At 38.0% G+C, this 25,778-nt stretch overlaps 1 protein-coding gene across 1 annotated transcript in view; it reads left to right on the top strand.

Moving 5' to 3' along the window:
* The window catches only part of hace1 (HECT domain and ankyrin repeat containing E3 ubiquitin protein ligase 1), a 53,813-nt gene that overhangs the window by 5,879 nt on the left and 22,156 nt on the right, over positions 1-25,778 (top strand). The window contains exons 4-15 of the mRNA XM_056251627.1: positions 3,635-3,739; positions 3,928-4,003; positions 5,035-5,166; positions 5,250-5,332; positions 8,595-8,691; positions 12,350-12,451; positions 13,199-13,305; positions 13,397-13,547; positions 17,401-17,708; positions 19,586-19,654; positions 20,742-20,829; positions 25,615-25,726. Coding sequence (XP_056107602.1) covers positions 3,635-3,739; positions 3,928-4,003; positions 5,035-5,166; positions 5,250-5,332; positions 8,595-8,691; positions 12,350-12,451; positions 13,199-13,305; positions 13,397-13,547; positions 17,401-17,708; positions 19,586-19,654; positions 20,742-20,829; positions 25,615-25,726 — 1,430 coding nt within the window. The remainder of the gene's footprint in view (positions 1-3,634; positions 3,740-3,927; positions 4,004-5,034; positions 5,167-5,249; positions 5,333-8,594; positions 8,692-12,349; positions 12,452-13,198; positions 13,306-13,396; positions 13,548-17,400; positions 17,709-19,585; positions 19,655-20,741; positions 20,830-25,614; positions 25,727-25,778) is intronic.

The raw sequence follows: 25,778 nt of genomic DNA, 5'->3' as shown, positions 1-25,778 counted from the left end.
TCTTTCTCCGTTTACAACACACAGCCGACTGCGTTTACGAGGATACTCGTCGAGACGGGCTTTTTGACTTAAAGGGATAGTTCACTTTGAAATAAATTTTTGATATGTTTTAGCTTACCTCAAGGGCATCCAAGATGTAGGTGTCTTTGTTTCCGCAGTAGTTTCAATTTTGATATTTTTAGGTCAAACCGTTCTTGTCTGTCAGTCATATAATGCAGGTCTATGGTCACCACCTCAAAGAGCATGCACAGAGAAGTCCAAATTAAACATGATTTAATGACTCGTAAATGTAAGTACACATTGATGGCCTAAGACACGAAACGAGCTGTTTGTGTGAGAAAACGAACAGTATTTATTAGGGCTGTAATCAACCAAAGAAATCCTTAGTCGACCAAAGTCTTGTCCTGCGCAACGATTAGTCGACAAAAAAAAAAAAAAAAAAAAAAAAAAAAACGCGATGTTTTGATTGAACATTTTTTAACAATTGTCATAGAGCATTTATAAAACAACGACGAAAAAACATCAAAAATACATAAAACTATAATAATAATACAATTCTTTGAAAATTAAGTGATTTTTTTTTTAACTGCAAAAAGTGAGGAGCTCTGTCCTAGGTCTATAGTAACAGTCACAATCGCGCACCTGACCACACCACACGCTACAAAAAATATAACCGCTATCTGCCACAATGAAAAATCCTAACAAAAGCTCTCGTTTATACAGGCTGTATATTCTTCTTTACTTTCAAAGCTATGGGTTAACTTTTGTCCAGCCGATCTAGGCGTTTTAAAACAAACACACACAAAAACCCAAAGAGCCTAAAGCCTAAAAAAGCCTAAAAAACAAAAGCCTAAAAAACAATCCAAATAATAATAGGCTGTATTGTAGGACCGCATATAGGTTTATTTTCGTTTTGTTACATTATTTAGGCTATTTTCAAATGCGTCAAGTGTACAAATAAAAACAAAAACATATCAAGAAAACAATCTATTGAGTCAGCATCAGGCCCGCCGACAGGGGGGGACAAACGGGTCTGTTGTCCCGGGCCCAGGGTAGGGAGGGGGGCCCAGAACTGGGCCCTCATTAAATTATGTAATAATTGTTAAAAAAATAAATAAAATAGGCATATTTGTTGAAAAAATATCTAATATTTGAGTTACATAAAAGCTTTTTATTCGTTTTCTTCCTAATTGTCCTTGAAATAGTGGTCAAGAACCCCCCCCCCCCCAAAAAAAACAAAAATGGTTTGGCCACTGATCGAAATATGATGTTGTCATTTGATTTGAAGTTCAGTAGGCTAACGTTACGCTCAAAATGTCCGGTCAGCACAAGTCCGGTGCTCAGAAAAGAAAAGAAAAGAGAAGAAAAGAAAAGAGAAGAGAAGAAGAAAATAGAGGCCTTCGAGATGTCCTAAACAAATATTTTTAAAAAGGTGGTGACGGTGAAGCTGGAACTAACATTAGTAAAGTCAACGTAGAGCAAGGTAAGAAACAGCGCAGCCAACGTTTATGAGTGTTGTCAAAGACCCGGCACTTCGGTACCAAGTCGGTACAAATTTCTTTTTAAACGTCACGCCACGGTACCAGGTTTTCTCAAACCCGGGATGCGCGTGCATGCCCAAAGCGCGTGCAGTTGCGTCCTCTTCATAAAAGGGCTGAGATATGATGACCGGCGGTGCTGCTGCTGTGGTGGCTGTAAATCCACTTGTTGATAAGAAAGGAGGAAAGAGCCACATATGGAAATATTTTGGATATTATCTCATAATAGCGACGCGGCGCGCTCGTTTTTACAGGCGCGCCTAAGTTCATTGTTGCATAGCAACGACAGACGCCACGGGAGAGCAAACGCTTGTGGAAAGGAGAAAGCGGTGCGAACTGCGCTCTCCATGATGATGAGGAAGTATTAGCAAAGAATTCATTGATTTCTAGCCCTTGCATTAGCTTTACTACTATTTATGGAGATGAGAAATAAAAAGCCGGCTGAAATGCATCACTGTCATCATCGGGGAACAGATAATGGGTCAGATCCGAGTCTATTTTTGCTGCGCTGCTCATGCTTAAAAGTGAAAGCACATTTTTGATGGACAAAAAATAAATATGATTTCACACAAAAAGTGCCCAAAATGCACAGATTTTGCATGTCTGGTGTGTTTTAACAAGAACTGCAGTAGGCTATGTCAGAAAAGAAAATGAAGACATTTATAGAAAATGTACCCATTTAAACGTGTTTTTATTATTCATTTTGGGTAAAAGTATATGGTGTTTTATAAAAATAAAAAAAATCGTGGGGGGGCCCCATCTAAGATTATCTTGTCCCGGGCCCAGGCAAGACTGTCAGCTGGCCTGGTCAGCATGATAAAGCCGTTAAAGGGACTGCTCACGTCTTTTGCGCGCTCAAGTTCTATTTCAAATGTAGGGGCGCGGTGTGCGCGCTTATGATGGAGGCAACGCGGTCGCGGTGCGACGGGCTCTTTTTTTTCCAAGTGCGTCCACGCCGCATCGAGATAAAAACATATAGTGTATAAAAACATAAAAACCGAAACAAGTAGCGTTCCAACTGAATGAATACAGCTAAACTACCTACATCCCTTACTGAGCACGAAGCAGCAGCGCAGCCACAGGTGCGAACCGAGTGTTCTGTGTGCGCTAAACTGTGGCGCTGTTACAAAATAGCCTAAATTAAAGCATTTAAAGTTGGGGATAAACCATAGGCTAATTATATTTAGAATACAGTAATATATAACTGCTTATAAAGGAATAAATATCAAGGAGTAAATCATTGAACATTTCTTTCTATTGGTAAAAAAAGAAAAGAAAAAAAAGCAACTGGTCGACCAATAAGAATGTCAGTCAACCAAGACGGCATCGACCGATTAGTCGACTAAACGACTAAAGTTGACAGCCCTAGTATTTATATCGTTTTTACCTCTTGTAACCACAGCCACGTCCAAGTGATCTGAGGGCGCCGGCGCTTCGGTCTCTCGCGCGTGTGCGAAAAAAATTCGACGTTGTCTGTTGATATATCAAAATCGTCTTCCATTGCGCTTTCCTGTATATCTAAATATGTTTAGATCTTCACGGTGAAAGGTAACACTTCCGAAATCTCTGTGTAAACACTGAGTGACGTACACGCGTGAGAGATCACTTCCAGACCGAAGCGCCGGCGCCCTCAGATCACTTGGACGTTCTTTTTCCCGTGCACATGTCCGTTCAAGCACAAATAGACTAGAAAGAGACCTGAACTCGCGGCGCTGTGTGTGTGCACAGAAAACAGAGTTCCAGTCTCCTTAGGCTTGATGCTTAAACTGACAGGACTTAAAAGCACATGAAAATGATAAACATCCACTCTATGATGGTTAATCTTTGCAGCAGCTCATTTGCATTTAAAGAGACATGCGCGAAAACAGCTTGTTTTTGCTTTAGCTCAAAAATGGGCATTTACAACATGCTATAATAAATGATCTGTGGGGTATTTTGAGCTGAAACTTCACAGACACATTCTGGGGACAGTGAGACTTATATTACATCTCATAAAAAGTTTTTTTTTAAAGGGGTTTCCAGTGGTGTTAGTGTTTTCCAATCACCCAGATTGAATATGTTCTTCTGAGATGTATGTGTTGTTGCTCTTGTTCCAGTTGTGGATCAGTAGAGTGTCTCGTCCTGCTGTTAAAGCGTGGAGCGAATCCGAACTATCAGGATATCTCCGGCTGCACACCTCTGCATCTGGCTGCCAGAAACGGGTAAACGCAGGGTTAATAAACTCCTGCAGTGCTGCCACCTGCTGGAAGCAGAGCAATTCACATGCATTTATATAGCCTGAGCACTTGTGTGTATTGCATGCAAAAAGTGGTAACTGATCAGTCATTTTTAATACATTTACGGTGAGACCCATGATAATATTTTCCCATGTTGTCTTATATTTTCACAGACAGAAGAAGTGTATGGGCAGACTGTTAGAGTTCAATGCTGATGTTAATATCTGCAATAATGAAGGTCTCACTGCTGTGAGTATGATGATAAATCTGCACAGTTGAGACGGCAATAACAACAAAAAATATTATTATTATTATCCTCACTCCTTCACTTTCTGACAATTAATATATTATATATATATATATAATTGTAATATAGAATTCAAATATTTTATAAAACAAAAAAAAATCATTTTAGGGTTTATATTATAACATTTTTATAGTTTTGATATGTGCAATATTGCGTATGTGTAAACTATATAAAGACATATGTATATATATATATGTCACCGTTTAACAATAAGGTTTATTAGTTAACATTAGTTAACTACCTTAGTTAACATGAACTAAGAATGAACAATACTCCTATAGCATTTATTAATCGTAGTTCATATTAATTTTAACATTCACTAAAAGTTGTATTTGTTAACATTAGTTAATGCACTGTGAACTAACATGAACAAACAATGAACAGCTGTATTTTTATTAACTAACAAAGATTAATACATACTGTAACAAATCTTGTTGCTCATTGTTAGTTCATGTTAGTTAATACGTTAACTAATGTTAACAAATTAATATATATATATGTGTATGTGTGTTTTAGTAACCAATATTGTGTCATTCTGTGTCAAATCAACCAAATTTCAGAAATTTCTCCAGCTCAAATGTTTAAGTTGGTTTATTTTATTTTCTGAAGAAAGACAAACAGAAATAGTGATGAAAGCCAAAATTCTAATAGTATTAAGAATTCAAAATGTTACTAATAAACCCACCAATATCTGTGTAAAAATAAAATAATGATGCTGCATCTTTCTAAAGTCATTTTTACCCCCGCTGTAATCTGACTCCAAATCTCTTTTGAGCCTCCTCTACAAAACAGTGGGTTACTCAGTAAATATATATATATCCATGACATTTAATATTTTGTCTTTCTTTCACCGGACAAAAAAAAAAAAAAGTCTAGATCGAAATGTTTCGCTGGCGACCCTCTGGTTGAGTTGACACGGAATGACCCAGTAATATCATTTCCTGATATGAAGTTGTTCCTCTGGTGTGTTTAGATCCATTGGCTGGCAGTGAATGGCAGGACCGAGCTTCTTCATGACCTGGTCCAGCACGTGTCCAATGTGGACGTGGAGGACGCCATGGGCCAGACAGCCTTACACGTGGCCTGCCAGAACGGACACAAGACTGTACGAAACCGGTCTGTCTACCACAGTTGCACACTAGAACTAAGAGTCCTTTTACTAATGGTATGAAGTGCTGTTTCCCACAGACAGTGCAGTGTCTTCTGGACAGTGGAGCGGACATCAACAGGCCCAATGTGTCTGGAGCGACTCCTCTCTACTTCGCCTGCAGGTGATCATGTTCACACAACTTCCAGCGTTTACCACGATTACTGTCTGTGTCACTCCGGCCTGACAGTGGCACACACACGGCCAACAGTGGGAATGTGGCCCCTTAAAGAGGTCCTTTATTATGATTTAACTTTAGTTAGTGTGTAATGTTGCAGTTTGAGCATAAACAACATCTGCAAAGAAACGACGCTCAAAGTTCAACGCAAAGGGAGATTTTTTTTTTTTTTACAGAAACCGCTTTTTAAGGACTACAACAAACGACTGGTAGGAACTACAATGAGCTTCTTCACGGGTTAGTGACATCACTAACCCTAAAATTTACATAAACCCCGCCCCCGCGAACGCGATTTATAGATTATCATGACAGAATATGCTAATCAATGACTAGAAGATGGTTAACGCCACATCAGCTACATAAATTCATCAACTAACCATTCAGAAACGTCCTGTTGCTCTACATGTTAGAGTCTCTCCATCTCTGTCCGACTCCGGTTTAAACATAAAAGGCTAAAAGTTTTGGAAATGTTCAGAGCGTGTGTGTGAAGGTTTGTGAACACACACACACAAGCTCTTTATGCTCCGCCCTCTGTGCCGGGAGCTGCAGCTCATTTGCATTTAAAGGGACACACACAAAAACAGAGCATTTTCGCTCACCCTCAAAAAGTGACAACTTTAACATGCTATAAAAAAATATCAGTGGTGTATTTTCAGCTAAACCTTCACATACACACTCTGGGGACATCAGAGACTTATTTTACATCTTGTGAAAAGGGCATTATACCACCCCTTTAAGAAAATCAACTTCCTTTCAGTGACTGAATCTGGACAGTTTTCTGAACGCACAAGAAACATAATTATGGGTTTGAACAGATATCTTTCCTGTATATAACCTTTTAACACAGGGCTTTCTTGTGAGTTTAATGAGAACAACAAGAGATTTGAGCTTTCTGTGCTGTAATGACAGACTAATACGAATCGTCCTGATAAGGAAACGTTGCTTTGGTTGCCGAGCAACAGCACTCGTCCGTCTCTTGTTTTGATTACTGATATCAGTCCACTCAAGGCTGATGATGATGTGATCAACTCTAACATGCCTCACAACACATAATTAGAAAGAGTAATTAAACGTACGGATGATCGGTTTTAAAACTGCTCTGTGCCTAATTTCATACTCGCTCGCGGCTTTTGTGAATCTCGTGTATTGTAAATGAACCATACGCATCTGTTTCATCTGAGTCGACTAATCGCTGATGACGTCGTTAATAAAAACACAGAGATGGGAATGCTACGATTTGTAAAGTCCACACTAGAGACTTTGTAACATCTAGCTAGCAAACACATTTACCATTTGTTTGCCCCATTTGTTCTCAAGGCAGAAGGTAGCTAGTAGCTCGTAAGCTCTCCGTTAAGTAATGCGTAGTCGCATAATATGACATTTACCCTCAATAATACAATAGCTTGATTCTAACTGATTTGCCTCGTATAACTATCCGTAAAAAAAAAAGTTTTTATTAAAATATTTAAAGTCCCCCTGTAGTCAATAATTGTATCCCTTAAAACTCATCTTTGATCACCAAAATTACATTTTTAAATGTTTTTTCCTTCAAATTCTTCATGCCTTAAAATATCTTGAATGTAACTCGACACCCTCGCCTCATTTAGTATTTGCGATTCTATGAATATGCAAATGAGCCCCGCCTCCACTCACTCAGCTCCACTCGTTGACGATCACACATTGATCTGATTGGTTACAAGGTAGTTTCACATGCAAATAATATTCAGAAACGGTATTTAACATTTTTAAGGATCACTGGTACAACAACATAAGAAATTACACTTATTTATTATGACTGAGTTTATTTGTGCATCAATTTAGGACGGGTTCAGGTCCGCTAAAAAAGTCATTCATTCACATAATGTTCTCTCTCTTAAACTGTGTAAGTGTCAGCTTTATCATACAGTATATGGCTGAAGAATTTAAAAAGAAGAGCTTATTTATGCAGTTCAGTCAGTCTGCCGTTTTATTCCCACCATTACTCCTGAGCAGAGGCTTCCGTAAATATTACGTTTATATGTTTCAAGTTTAACGGTGCAATGCAAAAATATTTCGGAGTGTGTAAGTTGTAACTTTTTTGTTGCGCCCAAATCTTCTGTTCATTTTACACTCGATATAAGAACTTATTTGTTTACTTGCAGTGAACAAAGTATGGAAGCTTGTTTCCGCCACAGAATGAAAAATAAAAAAGGTAATTGCGACTTTTTTTCTCACAATTGCGAGTTTACATCTCGCAATTCTGGCTTTATTTCTCAGAATTGCGAGATATAAAATTTCAATTGCGAGTTATAAAGTCAGAATTTATTGATATAAAGTCGCAATTGCGTGTTGTAAAGTCAGAATTGCGTGAAATAAAGTCGCAATTGCGTGTTATAAAGTCAGAATTGCGTGATATAAAGTCGAAATTGCATGTTGTAAAGTCAGAATTGTGAGATATAAACTATTCTGAGGGGAAAAAAGTTAGTCTTTTTCCCCCTTAGAATTGGCCTGATAACTCGCAATTGCGAGTTTATATCTCACAATTCTGAGAAAAGATGTCAGATGTCGGAGATGTAAACTCGCAATTGTGAGAAAAAAAGTCGCAATTACGTTTTTTATTTTTCATTCTGTGGCGGAAACAAGCTTCCATACTTTGTTCACTGCAAGTAAACAAATAAGTTCTTATATCGAGTGTAAAATGAACAGAAGATTTGGGCGCAACAAAAAAGTTCTGTAATTCTGTCTTTTTTTCTCGCAATTGCGACTTTATTTCTCAGAATTGCGACTTTATTTCTCAGAATTGCGACTTTATTTCTCAGAATTGCGACTTTATATTTCGCAATTGCGACTTTATTTCTCAGAATTGCGACTTCATATCTCGCAATTGCGACTTTATTTCTCAGAATTGCGACTTTATATCTCGCAATTGCGACTTTATTTCTCAGAATTGCGACTTTATATCTCGCAATTGCGACTTTATTTCTCAGAATTGCGACTTTATATTTCACAATTGCGACTTTATTTCTCAGAATTACGACTTTATATTTTGCAATTGCGACTTTATTTCTCAGAATTGCGACTTTATATCTCGCAATTATTATTATTATTTTTTTTTATTCAGTGGCGGAAACAAGCTTCCATAACAAAGTGAGGAGGGATCGAAACTTGTTGACATGGAAGGAAGATATTGGTATTGTGCGGTTGTCAAGCTTTTGTCATTGTGTTTTAGTCACGGTCAGAGGGACACGGCTCAGATTCTGCTGCTCAGGGGAGCCAAGTATCTGCCCGACAAGAACGGGGTCACGCCGCTGGACCTGTGTGTGCAGGTGAACACACTCCTACCCGAGCTTCATCCATAGCTTAGCGTAAAACTTCAGATAATAGCCGAGTCCCAGATAGACGCCCGTCTCTTTTACACGCCTGGTGTGGCTGCAGGTTTGGGTAAATAAAGGCCGGTCTCAAATAGAGGCCGGGTCTGTTTTTTAGTTTCGGGTTGTATTTAATCTTCTAAAACCCGTCAGATCGTCTGCTTTTTGGCGGCCACCAAAGGCTTTCTTGATTGGTGAGTGATTTAGAACAGAGACTGCTGCGCTTGACATGGCGCAAAACGTCCCGTCTTCAAACACCACGAGCGCTGTCTTGCTCTCTCTCCCTCGCGCATATTAATCAAAATCAATTGACGCGATAGTAAAAGGTCGGAAGACCGCAGTTTCACGTGGAGCATTTGGAGATGTTTAGAGATTAGAGACAGGCCTGTACACTCAATGAACAACATCTCAACACTAAATTATAAAGGCCTGTCTCATATAGACGCCTGTCTCAAATACAAGCCGGTGCAGTTCGACGATTTGGGAAAATAAAAGCCGGGGCTATTATTTGAAGTTTTACGGTACATTAGCTTTCAATCTGAGATTTTCTGTGATTTTTTTTTTTGTGTTTTTAATTAGTTTATATATATATATATATATATATATATATATATATATACACTCACCGGCCACTTTATTAGGTACACCTGTCCAACTGCTCGTTAACACTTAATTTCTAAGCAGCCAATCACATGGCGGCAACTCAGTGCATTTAGGCATGTAGACATGGTCAAGACAATCTCCTGCAGTTCAAACCGAGCATCAGTATGGGGAAGAAAGGTGATTTGAGTGACTTTGAACGTGGCATGATTGTTGGTGCCAGAAGGGCTGGTCTGAGTATTTCAGAAACTGCTAATCTACTGGGATTTTCACGCACAACCATCTCTAGGGTTTACAGAGAATGGTCCGAAAAAGAAAAAACATCCAGTGAGCGGCAGTTCTGTGGGCGGAAATGCCTTGTTGATGCCAGAGGTCAGAGGAGAATGGCCAGACTGGTTCGAGCTGATAGAAGGGCAACAGTGACTGAAATAACCACTCGTTACAACCGAGGTATGCAGCAAAGCATTTGTGAAGCCACAACACGCACAACCTTGAGGCGGATGGGCTACAACAGCAGAAGACCCCACCGGGTACCACTCATCTCCACTACAAATAGGAAAAAGAGGCTACAATTTGCAAGAGCTCACCAAAATTGAACAGTTGAAGACTGGAAAAATGTTGCCTGGTCTGATGAGTCTCGATTTCTGTTGAGACATTCAGATGTTAGAGTCAGAATTTGGCGTAAACAGAATGAGAACATGGAACCATCATGCCTTGTTACCACTGTGCAGGCTGGTGGTGGTGGTGTAATGGTGTGGGGGATGTTTTCCTGGCACACTTTAGGCCCCTTAGTGCCAATTGGGCATCGTTTAAATGCCACGGCCTACCTGAGCATTGTTTCTGACCATGTCCATCCCTTTATGGCCACCATGTACCCATCCTCTGATGGCTACTTCCACCATGTCACAAAGCTCTAATCATTTCAAATTGGTTTCTTGAACATGACAATGAGTTCACTGTACTAAAATGGCCTCCACAGTCACCAGATCTCAACCCAATAGAGCATCTTTGGGATGTGGTGGAACGGGAGATTCGCATCATGGATGTGCAGCCGACAAATCTGCGGCAACTGTGTGATGCCATCATGTCAATATGGACCAAACTCCCTGAGGAATGCTTCCAGCACCTTGTTGAATCTATGCCACGAAGAATTGAGGCAGTTCTGAAGGCAAAAGGGGGTCCAACCCGTTACTAGCATGGGGTACCTAATAAAGTGGCCGGTGAGTGTATATATATATATATATTTATATTAGGGGTGTAACGGTTCACAAAATTCACGGTTCGGTTCGATATGACACAGTGGTGTCACGGTTCGGTACGTTTTTGATACAGTAAAAAGAAAGAAATTTCCTTGATTTTTTAATTTATTTAAAAAATATATTATTTTTAAATAAGTGTGAGATTTCCTACATCTTGAAAATTTTAGTTTTATAAATGTGGGTAATCTTTGAAGGATGTTTTAATGTTTTGGTCATCACATTAAAAATAGCATTATATGATAACATTCAATTTTGGTCACACCAATTTGTAATGATTACCGAAAGCCTCGTACCGAACGGTTCAATACGAATATGTGCATCGTTACACCCCTAAATATATATATATATATATATATATATATATATATATATATATATATTGCTATTTAAGTTTCATTTAGTTTTATTTCAGTTTTAGTTTTTATTTCCAGGTAACAGTTTTAGTGTTTCATCTTAAACTTATTATTTATTGCCAAGGCAACATTTCTAATTTTAGCTTTAAGTTTTTCAACAAATATTTATATTTTATTTTAGCTTTATTTCAGTTTACAGTGAAATCATGTCTTAATGTTTTTAATAGTTTTTGTTAGGGTTTTGTGTGATGATATACTCATGTCACGATTCGATACAAATCATGATACGATGCTATTGTGATATTTTAAGCCAAAATAAACAAGAGAGGTTTTTATGATCATTACTTATATTATTAAAATAAGATTATTATTATTATTTTATTATCATGACCCACAAATATTCCCCCATTGCATTATTATACATTGTTCATAAAGTAGTTTAATGTAGTATTGTCACTGAATGTCTGTGTTTACTACAGTCTGCGTGTGGTTGTGAATCTGTTCATCATATAAAGCCGTCGTGTCTCTTCAGAAGACTTGATTTAGATTAAACCACTCAATTGATTATTTTTACGATGCCTTTATGACATTTTTTGGGATCTTTTAAGTTTTAGAGGAATGGCCTTTAAATGGAGGGACAGAAATCTCTCAGGTTTCATAAATAATATCTTCATGTGTGTTTGGAAGTTGAACGAAAATCTTAAGGTTTGAAACGACATGAGAGTGAGTACATGATGACAGAATTAAAATTTTGGGGTGAATTTTACCTTATAAATACAGTAAGCTGAGTCTTGGACCTACGGAAGCCTATTGCATTCACTTGAGGAAACAAATCTACTCTGTTTTTCTGAATTAACGAGTTAATTATCTCAGAATTACAGAGAATGTTTCATGGGAAAAAAGTTTTTGCTCTGTTTTTCTGAATTAACAAGTTAATTATCTCAGAATTACGAGATTTTTTCATGAAAAAAAGTTTTTGCTCTGTTTTTCTGAGTTAATTATCTCAGAATTACGAGAGAATTTTTCATGGAAAAAAAGTTTTTGCTCTGTTTTTCTGAATTAACGAGTTAATATCTCAGAATTATGAGATACATTTTTTTTGAAAAACATTTTTTTTTCACTCTGTTTTTATGAATTAATGAGTTACTCATAATTTTGAGATAATTAAGTCATTAATTCAGAAAAACAGAGCAAAAACGTTTTTCCATGAAAAATTATCTCGTAACTCTGAGATAATTAACTCGTTAATTCAGAAAAAACAGAGTAGATTTTTTTCCTCAAGTGAATGCAATACGCTTCCGTATGGACCATATCACGAATCATATCGTTTACATCCTCGTTACAGCCCTGGTTTTAGTTTTAGCTAGTTTTAGGACGCTAAAGCTGGTGTGTGTGTGACTGCAGGGTGGTTATGGTGAGACGTGTGAGATCCTCATCCAGCACCACAGCAGACTCTTTCAGACGCTCATACAGATGACCCAGAACGACGACATTAAAGAAAACATGGTACGCCTCATCTATCTTTCTTCATACGTTTATGTACCTAAATGCCTGTTTACATGTTGAGTATTATTTTGGTAACACTTTACAATAAGGTTAATTTGTTAACATTAGTTAATATATGAACTAACATGAGCAATACGTTTGTTACTGTATTTGTAAATCTTTGTTAATGTTAGTTAACACAAATACAGCTGTTAGTGCATTAACAAATGTTAAGATATACAACTTTTATTAATAATATTTTAATCATGTATTAGTAATTGTTGAAATTAGCATAAACTAAGATTAATAAATGCTGTACAGGTTATTACATTATTAGTTCATGCTAACTAATGTATTTAAAGGTCCCGTTCTTCAGGTTTTTTTGAAGCTTTGATTGTGTTTACAGTGTGCAATATAACATGTGTTCATGTTTCGCGTGTAAAAAAACAGTATTTTTCACCTTTTTTTGTGTATTCCTGCGGGCGGAGATTAGTCAAAAACTGCTCTAGTTACGTCATTAAAAAAGGAAGTGGAGGGATGTAGTCCAAACCGGCCGTTCGCTGTAGGCTTTGAAAGGGGACTTCTGTTAAATAAAATATCTCGCTAGGCATTGAACTTTGAGCTTTATCATTTTACAGGTATTATTTATGCTCTAACAGCAACATTACACACTAGTTAAAGTTTGAAAAATGGAATCGCGAAGAACGGGACCTTTAACTAATGTGAACTAATAAAACCTTATTGTAACGTGTCACCATTATTTCTAAGCTACGGCAGGTTCTAGAATATGTTTCTCAGCAAAACGACTCGAACTACCAGAGTATCCTGACCAGCTTGGCGGACGTGGCCACCACAAACGGACATAAACTGCTGAGGTGCATCCGCGTTATCCACAGTTTCCACGAGATTACTCCTCTTCTTTAGGCCTTCCTTTGCTCAAATCAGTTTCTCACTGTTTGCATTCAGCTTGTCCAGTAACTTTGAGGTCCAAACAAAGAGTTTTCTCCGGATTATCCGGATCTTCTGTCATGTGTTCTGCCTGGGACCGTCCTCCCCGAACAACGGGAGTGACATGTGCTACAACGGGAACAAGACGCCCCGTAGCCAGGTGTTCAAGGTCAGTGGGCTTTACATGGCAAACTAATCTTACTTCAGTGCTAATGTTCAGATGCTTAAAGGTGCATTGCGCAACATTTCATGTTAAAAATACCTGTTTTTCTAACCCATACATGCTTAAACAATTGCCTGATGGGCTAAATGAGCCCTTCTCTGATCACTGCGATTGCCTCTATAATCCTGTACAGTAAGATAAATAAGAGGGATTCGGGACGGCGTTTGAGACTGGGTGTGACGTCATGCGCGTTCACGCTCCCCTGGCTGTGTCTGGCAGGTTTGTGTATTCGTCGCCATTCTCCGTATCAGCGAAGACAACTCGAGCGACACAACTTTAGTCAACTTTCGACAAAAGTAGAAGATGGATTCTAAGAGACCGGCTTGTAGTTCATTTCAAACCCCAACGCAAACGCCACGTAAGACAAAGAAAAGAAAACTTTTGTCTAGTGCCACCAAAAGGGCCAAATTGGAGTCCGAATAAGACGAGTCTCAACATCGGGAAGGCTTTCAACAAATGGAGAGATCTCCGGTCTGCTCTAGGGCTCAAACGGGATCCTCAGTTGGCTTTTTTCTTGATAAAACGGTTCATGAACGTGTTTCCATAATAATACAATCATAAGTGGATACAGTAAACACATAAAACAGTTCAACATGGAGATAGATGGAAACAAAAACCAAAGTTTTCTACTACCCCCGTTTTCCCCTCACACATAAGTGTGTAATTTACTCAAATGCCTTTCCTTTCATATATTTAAAATGACTTGCAGATTTATAACTTTATTACCTCTGAAGACATTATGACTGTAAACAAAAGATTTGTGCGGCTGATGCTCCTTTGGTTATGAACAGCTCGTGCAAGCGTGTGTGTGGTCCATGAGCGTGCACACCTCTGGTTGCAGTTTCGCTTGTCGCCAGAGGGGGCGTAGTTCTGCAAAAACTCAGAGACTTGCGCAATGCACCTTTAAAGAAAGTAATGTTCTGTCATTTTGTCATTTTCACTTTCGATTCACAGTAAATGTTACTCTGTGTGTTTAGCTGTGTCTGAAACCACTCACTCGTTCACTCATTCACTATCCCTATATAGTGTATGGCATTTGAGTGCACTACATCTGCAAGGAGGGAACGAAATGAAGTGAGTGAATTCGGACGCTGACGTTTACACTGCGTCGGAGAGCTGGAGCTGTCGCAGAAACGGCTTCGTAAAACTCCTTTTATCTTGCATTACTTACTTTATAACATAATATTAACAACAATAACAATCATAATGACTTTATTTAGTAATTATATATACCTCCGTGCCAGCTTTGTAGTTTCATCGATTGAAATTTTGTTATAAACTCTCGCGCTCACTGATGACGTGGTCGTCGAGCGCCTCAGGCGACCGTTATGATGATTACATTCGAATGAACAGATGATTAACGAATATTTTTCAATTATCATCCCTTCCTTACAGTTTAACGAATTAACAACAATGCCACAAATTATTAAAACACCTGGCTTATAGGAAAACACATTAAATTGAGTTAATGCCTAAATAATATATTTTAATAAAAAATATATATACCTATATAATTGACCCTATTAATATCAGTTCATTTTAATTTTAACATTCATCTATATAATATTTTCTCAATATTTTAATGTGTTATTCAAGTAATGATTAATAAAAAAAAGGTAGAAAAAAAAGCTGTTAGGTAATTTCTGGTTTAAACTCGTGCGCTCAGTCCTCTACGCATTGGATTCTGGGAAATAGTGCTTCAGCAAGTGTACATCGGATGTACACTCACAATCAGAGAGGATTGTGGGTAAAAGTAGTGAACGAATGTAGGAAATGATGTCGTTCACTCAGAATTCGGACACCACTACAAAATGGCCGACACCCTATGTAGTGCACTTTGTTATTAATAAATAATCAGAGGTGGGGGAATCGAGTCACATGACACATTTAAGGACTTGAGACTTGCTTGACTAAATGAAGAAAATGACTTGAGATCTAATGCCTCGAGACTTGACTTCGAACTGTATGACTCGAGAATGACTTGAGTATAGATTATTTTTTATATAAATCATGGCGACATCAGTAGCACCGACACCAGTGATCAGAGTCTGAGCGATTGCGTGAAGCTGCACAAGCACAGAAAAACATACAGCGGTGATAATATTAAAATATCTAACATTTTCATAGAAGTAATGACACTTAATGTCCAGATAAATACAATATAATCAGACAGATATATTTACAATTTCACTTCATTTTATATAAAAGATCATATGTAGTAGTGTCCAAAAAGTAATGTTCAGACTTCAGAGGGGATATTTGTTTTTAATGACCCTCAAAATATGTGGAAAATATTTTATATTTTTTAAATATATTTTAAATATGAGGGAAGAACAAAACACTAAACTTGTTTAAGTTTAAAATTTGTCTGACAAATTTTTTCTAAGCCGGACATCAAGTAAGGTACGAGAGGCTGTGCTGTATCGTGACTTGAGTATTGAGTATCTCGAGTATTGACCGTGACTTATTCACGATACAGCACTGGCCTCGAGTACCTTATTGCTTTTATAAAACGGTCATACAAAATACCAATATTAAAGCTGAAAAATATGTGTCAATGCAACTTTCATGAAGTAAAATCACTAAAAGCCTTCCTTCCGCTGGAAAAAATAGTCCCTGACTGTGAACAGCAGCAGAAGTTACATTATTTCGCCTTTAGATGGCGGCAAAGACTGTCTTTATGAGTGAGTGAGTCAGTAGAGAAGACTTTTATATTGAAAGGACTGAAACTTGTGAACACGGATAAGTACGACGCAACTAACAAATGACTAGCGTGTCAGGGCACGGAAAACCCTTAACTGTTAAAAGGACAAGATATCAAACGATTCAAAATCGATTGAATATCGATTCAAACCGATATTTTATTACGAATATATATAGGACTGACCTGAAGGAAAATGCTGTATCTACTGTAAACGAGGGCCGGATTATCCATAGACGGGATTGGGCGAGTGCCCTGGGGCACCAGCCAATAGGGGGGCACCAAATGTTTAAGAGAATGAATAAACCTTTAAAATAGTTTTCATGTTTTGTATATATATTATTTTGCTGGAAGAGATGCAGATATAAAATGAACAGTAAAATAAAATATTTACAGAGAGAATATAAAATATGCATATAAAGAATTGCGATTGGGTCAGGTCACAGTGTAGCCTATTTCTTCGAAATGAAGAAAAGACAGAGACATGGCATCACCAGCAGAAGGCACTAGCAGCGAAAAATGTCTCAACCGATCCTCAAGCAGCAGCTAATGTTGTGAGCAAAGGTGGTAGCATAACACAAAGTTTAGAAAAAAATACTTTGTGACGCTGTTGTCAATTTTAAATTTGTGCAACGGTTTTCTCTTTTAGCTGGTTGGTTTAAAGATGCTTATTACATGCATAACTTTTGTTTCAATCTTTACTGAATTCATTCCGATTGATGAATCTGAATGTAGTGTTTACATGAACGCTAAACGTGATCCGGGTTGATGTGCGCGTTAAGGGGGGGGGGCACTTAAAATGTGGTCACCCTAGGGCACTGCACTGTGTTAATCCGGGCCTGCTGTAAACGCAGGTAACGTTACACTCGCTCACACGATCTCTCACATTACTCTATAAGCTTCAATGAACAATATCAATGAGATCAAACATATGTTTACGTTGCTAAGAGTGGTTGCTAGGGGTGTTGAGTAGTGAGACATAGAACACATAGAAACACAGCTATTGACCAATCAGAATCAAGGACTGGAACTATTCTATATTCTATATGAACGCCACACAGAGGAACATGATTTCTCTGGTCTTGTGTTTCTGTCTAGCCTCTGGAGCTGTTATGGCACTCTCTTGATGAATGGCTGGTCCTCATCTCCACTGAGCTGGAGAAGGAGAGCACAGACGCATCGCCCTCATCCTCAGGAAATGACATCGCCTCACTTTTCCTGAAAAAGCAGGAGGCGGACCCCTCGGGATCCAGCGAAAGTGCCCCGCTGTTACTGGACGCCAGCTCCGTGATGAAGACACCAGAGGGGTACGCCGACGGTCAGGACGTCATCTCGATGATAGCCAATCGCCTGAGCGCCGTGATCCAGGCCTTCTACATGTGCTGTTCCTGTCAGATGCCTCATGGGTAAGACTGACCTCACACTCACACCAGTCCACACAAAACCACCGTATACAAGCTGTATAATGATAATGGTGCTGGAGCAAGTGATTTCACACTTGATGCCACACGGTTCACTCACAGAAAAAATATCTGAAACGTTTGTTTTGTCCTGTGATATTTCTAGTCCTCTGGGGAACAAATGTGTTCTGACACCCTTGAAAGAGGTTTAAACAAAGACAGTCTAGAATCAGTTTATGAATCTTAGGCATATTATAAAGGTTTTTAGTTGTTTATCAATCTATTGTAACCTGGATTTGGCCATTAAAATGTATAGAAGCACAGCTTCCTTTAATGTGACACAGAGTAAAGGCCATGTTGTCAGGTTAAACAGCCATGTAGGAACACACACATCATGGCCATATTCCAGGATGACAATGTCAAGATTCATCAGGGTTAAAACTGTGAGAGAATGGTTGTGATGAAGCATGAAGAATCATGAAACATCACCTCAAAACTCAGAGGTTTCTTCCCACAGACCATTTGATCAAAATAAACTGCAGAAAACGGCGTGTTCGCAAGTCCATGCGTTCGAAACCCAGCAGGAAAACACACATACTGACAAAATGTAGATCTTGAATACACTGTAGGCTTCGGATAAAAGAACCGGCAACAACTCGCATTTACATGTGAACTTTATAAGTGGAATAAGTAAAGTTAATGGGGAACACAGGAGAACTGAGATATGTGCCAACTCATAATGTAATAAGTATTGCATTACTAATGTAATAAAATGTTCATAATGTAATCATCTTTAATCAAATCTTGAGCTCTTAATGTATTAAATGTATTAAATTATAATCTCGGCAAAAACGTCAGATTTTTCATAATTGTTTTCGCTTTTTTAAACATTGTTATTCCATTACAGAACATTTTTAAATCTAAATCCAGTTTTTAACTACCTACAGAATGCACAATATTTAAATATTCATACTATTATTATTATTATTATATTTAGAATTTTATATTTTTAATTAAAGCATAAAAAGTATTAGTATTCCCTAACAGTAATTTTTTTCTTAACCTGTGAAAGGTACTAGATTCAAATATTCATGCTATTATTATTATTATTATTATTACTGTGCATTACTTTTATTTACATAACCCAAATAATCAGTATAACGGCCTGTGAAGAGCTTTATTGACCAAATCATTAGGTGCTTTAATCATAATGTCTTTAGTTCATTAGTTATAGAGAAATGAAAATCAACTCTGTAGAGAATCATATCACTTGAATTATATGCATTATACATGTTGGTAGAATATAAACAAGTTTATATGACAACCATTTATATGACTATATCTCAAAAATGATTTACAAACTTATAATTCCTTAAAAAAAAAAAAATTCTGGGTTATTATGACTTATAATGATGAAATATGTCATAATCACAAAATTTGTACAATATTTATCAAAATGTTGAGTCACAATCTAGCCTATTTTGTGATCAAATGTATTATATTGAAAGACAATTACATTGTTAACAACTGTGAACTGTGGTTGCATTATTTGCTACAGTGTTTTCATGATGTAATACATGTCTCATTACATAATGTGAAAGATGGTTATTAAATTCTGAACTCAAGATTTTATTGCGTTTTGAGAAAGTTATTACATTATGAAAATGTTATTGCATTAATAATGAAATGCTTATTACATTATGTGCAGTTATTACGTTATGAATTGTTTAATAATATGGTTTAATCGTCACCCGACACCACAGGCTGCTTCTCTAATCATAATGTTATTAGATCGTTAAATCGCTCTTTAATTTATGCATAATTTATGTACTCTCATCGCCAAGTCTGAGACCCTGCGTACTCTTTCCTTCTCTGATATCTAGCATGACCTCTCCTCGATTCATCGAGTTCGTCTGTAAACATGATGAAGTACTCAAGTGTTTTGTGACAAGGTAAGTCGAGAGCATCTAATCCATTTATAAATCTGTTACATTGCTTATTAAAGAATAGTTTAATGAAGGAAAAAAAAGAATACTTCATGCATCTCTTTTTTTACACAATGAATGTTTATAGTGCCAGCATCTGACAAGCTCTAAAAAAAAGCTTTGGGGTCAGGAAGATATTTTTTTTAAGGAAATTATTACTTTTATTCATCAAGGACACATTCAGTTGATTAGTGACATTAAAGACATGTATAATGATACAAAAGATTCAATTTCAAATAAAATTTGTTCTTTTGGGGTTTCTATTCATTAAAGAATGATCAAAAGATCAGTTTCCACAAAAATCTGAATCAGCACAACTGTTTTCAACACTGATAATAATCATAAATGTTTCTTGATCATCAAATCATCATATTAGAGTGATTTCTGAAGGATCATGTGACACTGAAGGCTGGAGTAATGATGCTGGAAATTCAGCTTTGATCACAGGAATAAATTACACTTTACTATATATGCGTGAATATGGCCTAGAGATCGGCATGGGGTACTTTCCATAATCATTTCTCAATGCAAATCAAACCAGCTATTAGGCGAAATGAAATAAAACCATGCCGATCTCTAGGTATGGTGAAGGGTGTGTGATGATGTGCGGATATTTTAATCCCAAAGGCCAAGGGAACGTTATCAGGACTCATAGTGTCCTGGATCCATGAAATAACTGGCCTTTAAAAATAAAAATCTGCCTGACTCTATGGGAGTTTAACATAGGGGTGTCCTGACTTATGCCCCCTGTATTTTAAGGAAGAACATTTATTTATTTACGATACATTATTCATTCACAAAGAAAATTGGTGTCCTTAAAGGTTGGATTTTTCCTCATTTTTTAAATGAAGGCATTAAGATCAATTTCCAAAAGAATATTTTTTATTCCTCTTTTTAGTCAACTTTAGCATGGGTGTGTTCACTTATGCTAAGCACTGTGAACTATACCTTTAAACTTTAGATTATGGCTAGCGGTGTGCATATGTGTACGTATGCATGTGTAGCCCAATACTTTTAAAACGCTTTCTTACAGTTGCTCTTTCATTATTCCCAGGAATCCCAAAATTATCTTCAACCACTTCCACTTCCTGCTGGAATGTCCTGAACTCATGTCTCGCTTCATGCATATTATCAAAGGCCAGGTAAGCATGACTCCTGAAACAGATCGTGTGCCTGATGTGGGCACTGAACAACTTTAGGAAAAACTTGAGCTCATATGAGTTTCTCCAGATGATTTGAATAAAGCTCTATTTTTTAAAGAATTAATCAATCTAGATTGATTGGGGTGATTTTGTAGGTGGAGTCAATCTGCATAGAAAATAACAAACAAATTACAAGCATAGATGAATACAATAGAACAAAGATACAAATGTAATAAAGTGCTTTATATTTTTCAGGTAAGTCTAACAGTATTCAGGTCCAGAAATTGAATAATCAAATGTAAAATAACACTGCATAGTCTTATCTGTATAAACTAAATACTGTATAATTAATCTTAGTTACAGCTACAAAAGTGATTTTCTTTTTGTTCAAAGATTTTTTGTTTCACGACTAAAGTTTTTTCCTCTGAAAACGTTATCAAAATGATTCCCGTTCACACGGATCTGTGGAAACGACTAAAAACGCTGTATTATGCTGGACAGACAAGTAATTGGCAATGTCACTTTGGAAAGAAAGATTCACAGAATCACGTTTTCGAAGTTTACGCGGAGATGATAACGGTATCGCTTTCAAAACCCGTTTTCAAAAACTTGCACTATGAAACCTACTTCAAAGTGTGTGTTCTCAGGCCACCAAAACCCTGTCGTCGTGTAAATGAACGGCCAGAACGCATTCAAGTTTTCTGTTTCCAGTTGAAAATTGTCTCGTCTAAGTTAATAAATAAAGATTTTTACAACAGAAATGAATCAATCAAAACTTACTTAAGCTGGACAGTGACTTTCTTCTAGATCTGCTGTACAGCCAAAACAATTAATTTCCTATTAATTTCCTATAATCACTGTAAAGCTGCTTCGAAACAATCTGTATTGTAAAAAGCGCTAAATAAATTAAGGTGACTTGACTTTGTATTTTGTTCATTGATTAACAATAATGCCACAGACAGCAACAGGTTTATTAGGCTGCTGTCCCTTTAAGACCGAATGCACGGATCCAATATAATGATACGCATCAGTTTTCTGTCTCAATTGTTTGTTCATGTGAGCCATAAGCGACTGTGAGGATACTCACCGAAACGGGCATTTTTATCATAAGTTTGCGTCTAGGTGTCCATTCAATTACAAATAGATGAGAAAGAGAACATAATTTGGGTGTTTGCGTGCGGCTCTGTGAGTTTTAATGGTTTAAAAGCACTTGCATGTTTAAACTGACAGGACCTAAAACTAGGGCTGTCACTTTTGTGAAAAAATCCTATTCGATTTTTGAGACATAAGTGTTCATTGAATCGATTGTAAAATCTATTTTCCATCTAAAGACATTTCCATTTATAGGCAAATCCACGGACACCTAACAGGCATTAGGACGAGCGTAAAGAGGGCGCTTGAGACGCACAAGTCAGCAATATTTCTGATTGATTTATTGGCGTGAAGTTTCGTGCACAATGACAAACAGGAGCGCAACATTCAGGGATTGAGATTAACACCCGGTAACTCGCCAAATGCGGGTAAAAATGAACTGGCGGGAAACGCTGTCAAATCACGAGCCATCTGACGTGTTTCTATGTTTACTCACTTTGCTGGGGAAGTTCGTGTAAGCCAAATCTGCGCGGATTTAGCGCAAATACGCAACTCGTGAGTCCTCATGATATAGAGAGCCTAAGCCCCTCCCCTTCCGGGCGACCACCATGGGACCTTATTTCGGAAAAATATTGTATGGTAGTCGATGGCGAGAGACAACAAATATTTTGATCTCGTTCGAATTGTGCCCTGAATTACACAAATGATGTTTGTCAATTTAAAAGATACATTTTAAAGTCAAGAAAGTCGCAGTTTGATGTAAAACTGTTGAGGTATAAGACTGTGAAAATACGTAAAAGACTACAAACCCCAAAGTCGCACATTTCCTCTCAATAAATGAAGCTAACTTTACTGAAGCTAACGTCTGTCATTGTTTCTATAGTCTTACTGTGCGTTCACACCGGACGCGAATAGCGCGTCAAATTCGCGTCTACCGCGTCTAGTTTGACGCTTGACCACTTTGTGTTAATTCGCGTGTCAATGGCGAAATTGACGCGCGTAAAAACAAAAGTTTGAAGCGAAATTTACGCGCGTCAGAGGCGAAATCCGGAGGCGAAAGCTTCGAAACCCGTTCGCGGCCATCTTTTTAGATGTTTATCGAGCATTACCATTAGCATTATTCGAGAGAGTCACCGCTCGTATATGCTCTGGAGAGCAGAAACAGCTGCGTAGGGGACATCGTCGCTGTACTCGGATCCACCAGAGCCTCCGGAGGGTTTCAGGAGTTTCACAATTGGCTCCAGGAGCTAGGTTTGGTGGACCTAACGGTGAGGACGCTGATGAGGACAGCGTAGGCCGTATAAGGCCTCGGCCTCGAGTGGTCTATGCCTGTCGAGCCCGCGCTCTACAGCCCGGCGCGAGCTTCACCCTCGCCCGCACCCACCTAGTCTGTCATTTATTTTTGTTTTGATAATAAATGGAGCCTCCAAAAGTGAAACCTGTCCTGTGATTGTTTTAAAAGTTTTTATACACTAAATTGTGTTTGTTGTCTTTACATTGGAATAATAATGTTTCATATAATCTAGAATAGATATGGAATAAATAGCATTCAATACAAAATGAGTATCTCTCATATATTGAAATCGAGTTTTTATGTGAAAGATTTGCTTTGCACACCAAGCATTTTTGTCATATTACAAAAAAAAATTAATGAGGCCAAACATAAAATAACATTATAAACGGTCACTTCACCACGTGACAGCAGCAAGCAGCTAGGCTCCTGATTGGTTAACGCGGCGCGAATTGACGCAGAAGTTCAGATTTTTCAACTCGGGCGGCAGACGCGAATTCGCGTCAAACGCGAGAATGCACATACATAAAACATTCGCGCGTAACGCGCCAGACGCTCAATTCGCGCGAACGAGGCGTATTCGCATCTACTGCGCCGCGCTCTACGCCTCATTCGCGCCGCAGGAATTTTTTACGCGCGTAACGCGTCTTTGCATTGACTTAACATTGAAATCACTCGCGCCTGACGCGCTATTCGCGTCCGGTGTGAACGCACCATTACGTTATAATCGTAACGTTACGCCGTCATCAAGTGTTTTGTACCAGACTGCACACAGACGAGCAGCGGATCTCGCTCGTTGTTTCGCTTCCCGGGAGATGTAGTTCATTGAGCGATTTTCACATAAAACTAAATGTTACTCTTCTGTTTCATGACAAACTGTGACTTTCTTGACTTTCATAATTATCTTTTCAATTGACAAGCATCATATGTGTAATTCAGGGCACAGTTCAGACGGAATAAAAAGATGAGTTGTCTCTCGCCATTGACTACCATACATATTTTTTTCCGAAATAAGGTCCCACGAGCCTTACCTAAAACTAGGGGTGTGCAAAAAAATCGATTCACATTTGAATCGCGATTCAATCTTTACCGATTCAGAATCGATTCATAGAATTCCAAAAATCGATTCATATATATTTTTTTAATGGCGTGCACGGGCGGAGTGGCAATCGGGTGAGTCGGGATTTTACCGGTGGTCCGGTAGTGTTTCAAGGCCGCGAGGGCCGGTCTGATAAATAGTTACATTGCAAGTTATTGCCGCCCGCTGGTCAAACTGCAACGGCGATAGTTTGAAGCGCGTGTCCGAGTGAAGACTGCGCGAGCCACAGAGAACACTGTATCCATGACACTGATAGCAGCGGACACGAGCGCGCAGCTTGATTTCAAAAATAACAGATCTCTTATTTAATAGCGAACTAAATGAATGGTCTGCTAGTTAACTGGAGATACCCGCAAATTACGCCTATGAACGACTTCACTGGATCTAAACAAATCAATCTAACCATAGATGTTACCAGTAGCGGTGGCTTTTTAAAATCTATTTAAAATAATTTCGCAAGGCTTCTATGACATTAGTATATATTTTTAGGAAGTTCAATGTGCCCAGTCGAGTTCACATTTCAACAGTCAACCTGGTAGCTGAAGTAGTCCTTAAACCACATTTAGCATAATTGTTTGATCTGACTACAGCACTTTTAAGCTAAATGTAAAATCTTTTTATTTAAGTTTTATTTTAAACTTGAATTAAATGTATTTGAAAGCTGGCCAAAGCTTGGCACTTTGCACTTTTTAGTTGCAAAAGTTTTTATTTTTGTATGAAAACATATAAAGTAATATCAAACTACATTTAATTTGTTGTGCTTTTTTTTTCTTTGAAATTGGGTCTACTGCAATCTATCACATAGGAAAAAGTAAACTACATTTATATACTGCGAATCGTTTTTTGAATCGAGAATCGTTTTTCAATCGAAAATCGATTTTGAATCGAATCTTGAGACAAAAAATCAGTATCGAATCGAATCGTGACATTTTCTGAATCGTGCACCCCTACCTAAAACGCATGAAAATGATAAACTTTCGCTCTATGATGGTTAAACTTTGCGATTAATCCAAGAGTCATGTGCGTTTCGAGGTCCCTGGTCCGTACAGATTAGCTGCGATCCCTGTTCTTGACATCGCACACCCTGTGATCATGTGACTCTTCATAATCGCCATACCGATGCTAAAAGGATCTATCGTGCAGCCCTAGATTGACCTTGCATTGTTCATGTAATCAGGTCTGCATTTGCATGCTTGTGTGAAGTATGTTTCCGGCCTAAGAGTTCATCTGTGACAGAGCAGCGCATCAAGACTTGATGATCGTCATCATGTTTAACGGGTCTTTGTTTATCTCTCTTCCTCAGCCATTTAAAGACAGGTGTGAGTGGTTTTACGAACATCTTCTGGCGGGACAGCCCGACTCGGATATGGTTCACCGGCCGGTTAATGAAAATGATATTCTTCTTGTTCACAGAGGTAGAAGAATTTCCACATTAGGATCCTTCATATTTCTGTCTCCACTTCCTTT

This window comes from Rhinichthys klamathensis, unplaced genomic scaffold (genome assembly GCF_029890125.1).
Source record: "Rhinichthys klamathensis goyatoka isolate OS25496 unplaced genomic scaffold, OSU_Roscu_1.1 h1tg000087l_1, whole genome shotgun sequence".
NCBI lineage: Eukaryota > Metazoa > Chordata > Actinopteri > Cypriniformes > Leuciscidae > Rhinichthys > Rhinichthys klamathensis.
The sequence above is the reverse complement of the archived record's forward strand: the minus strand, read 5'-3'. Positions and strand labels throughout refer to the sequence as shown.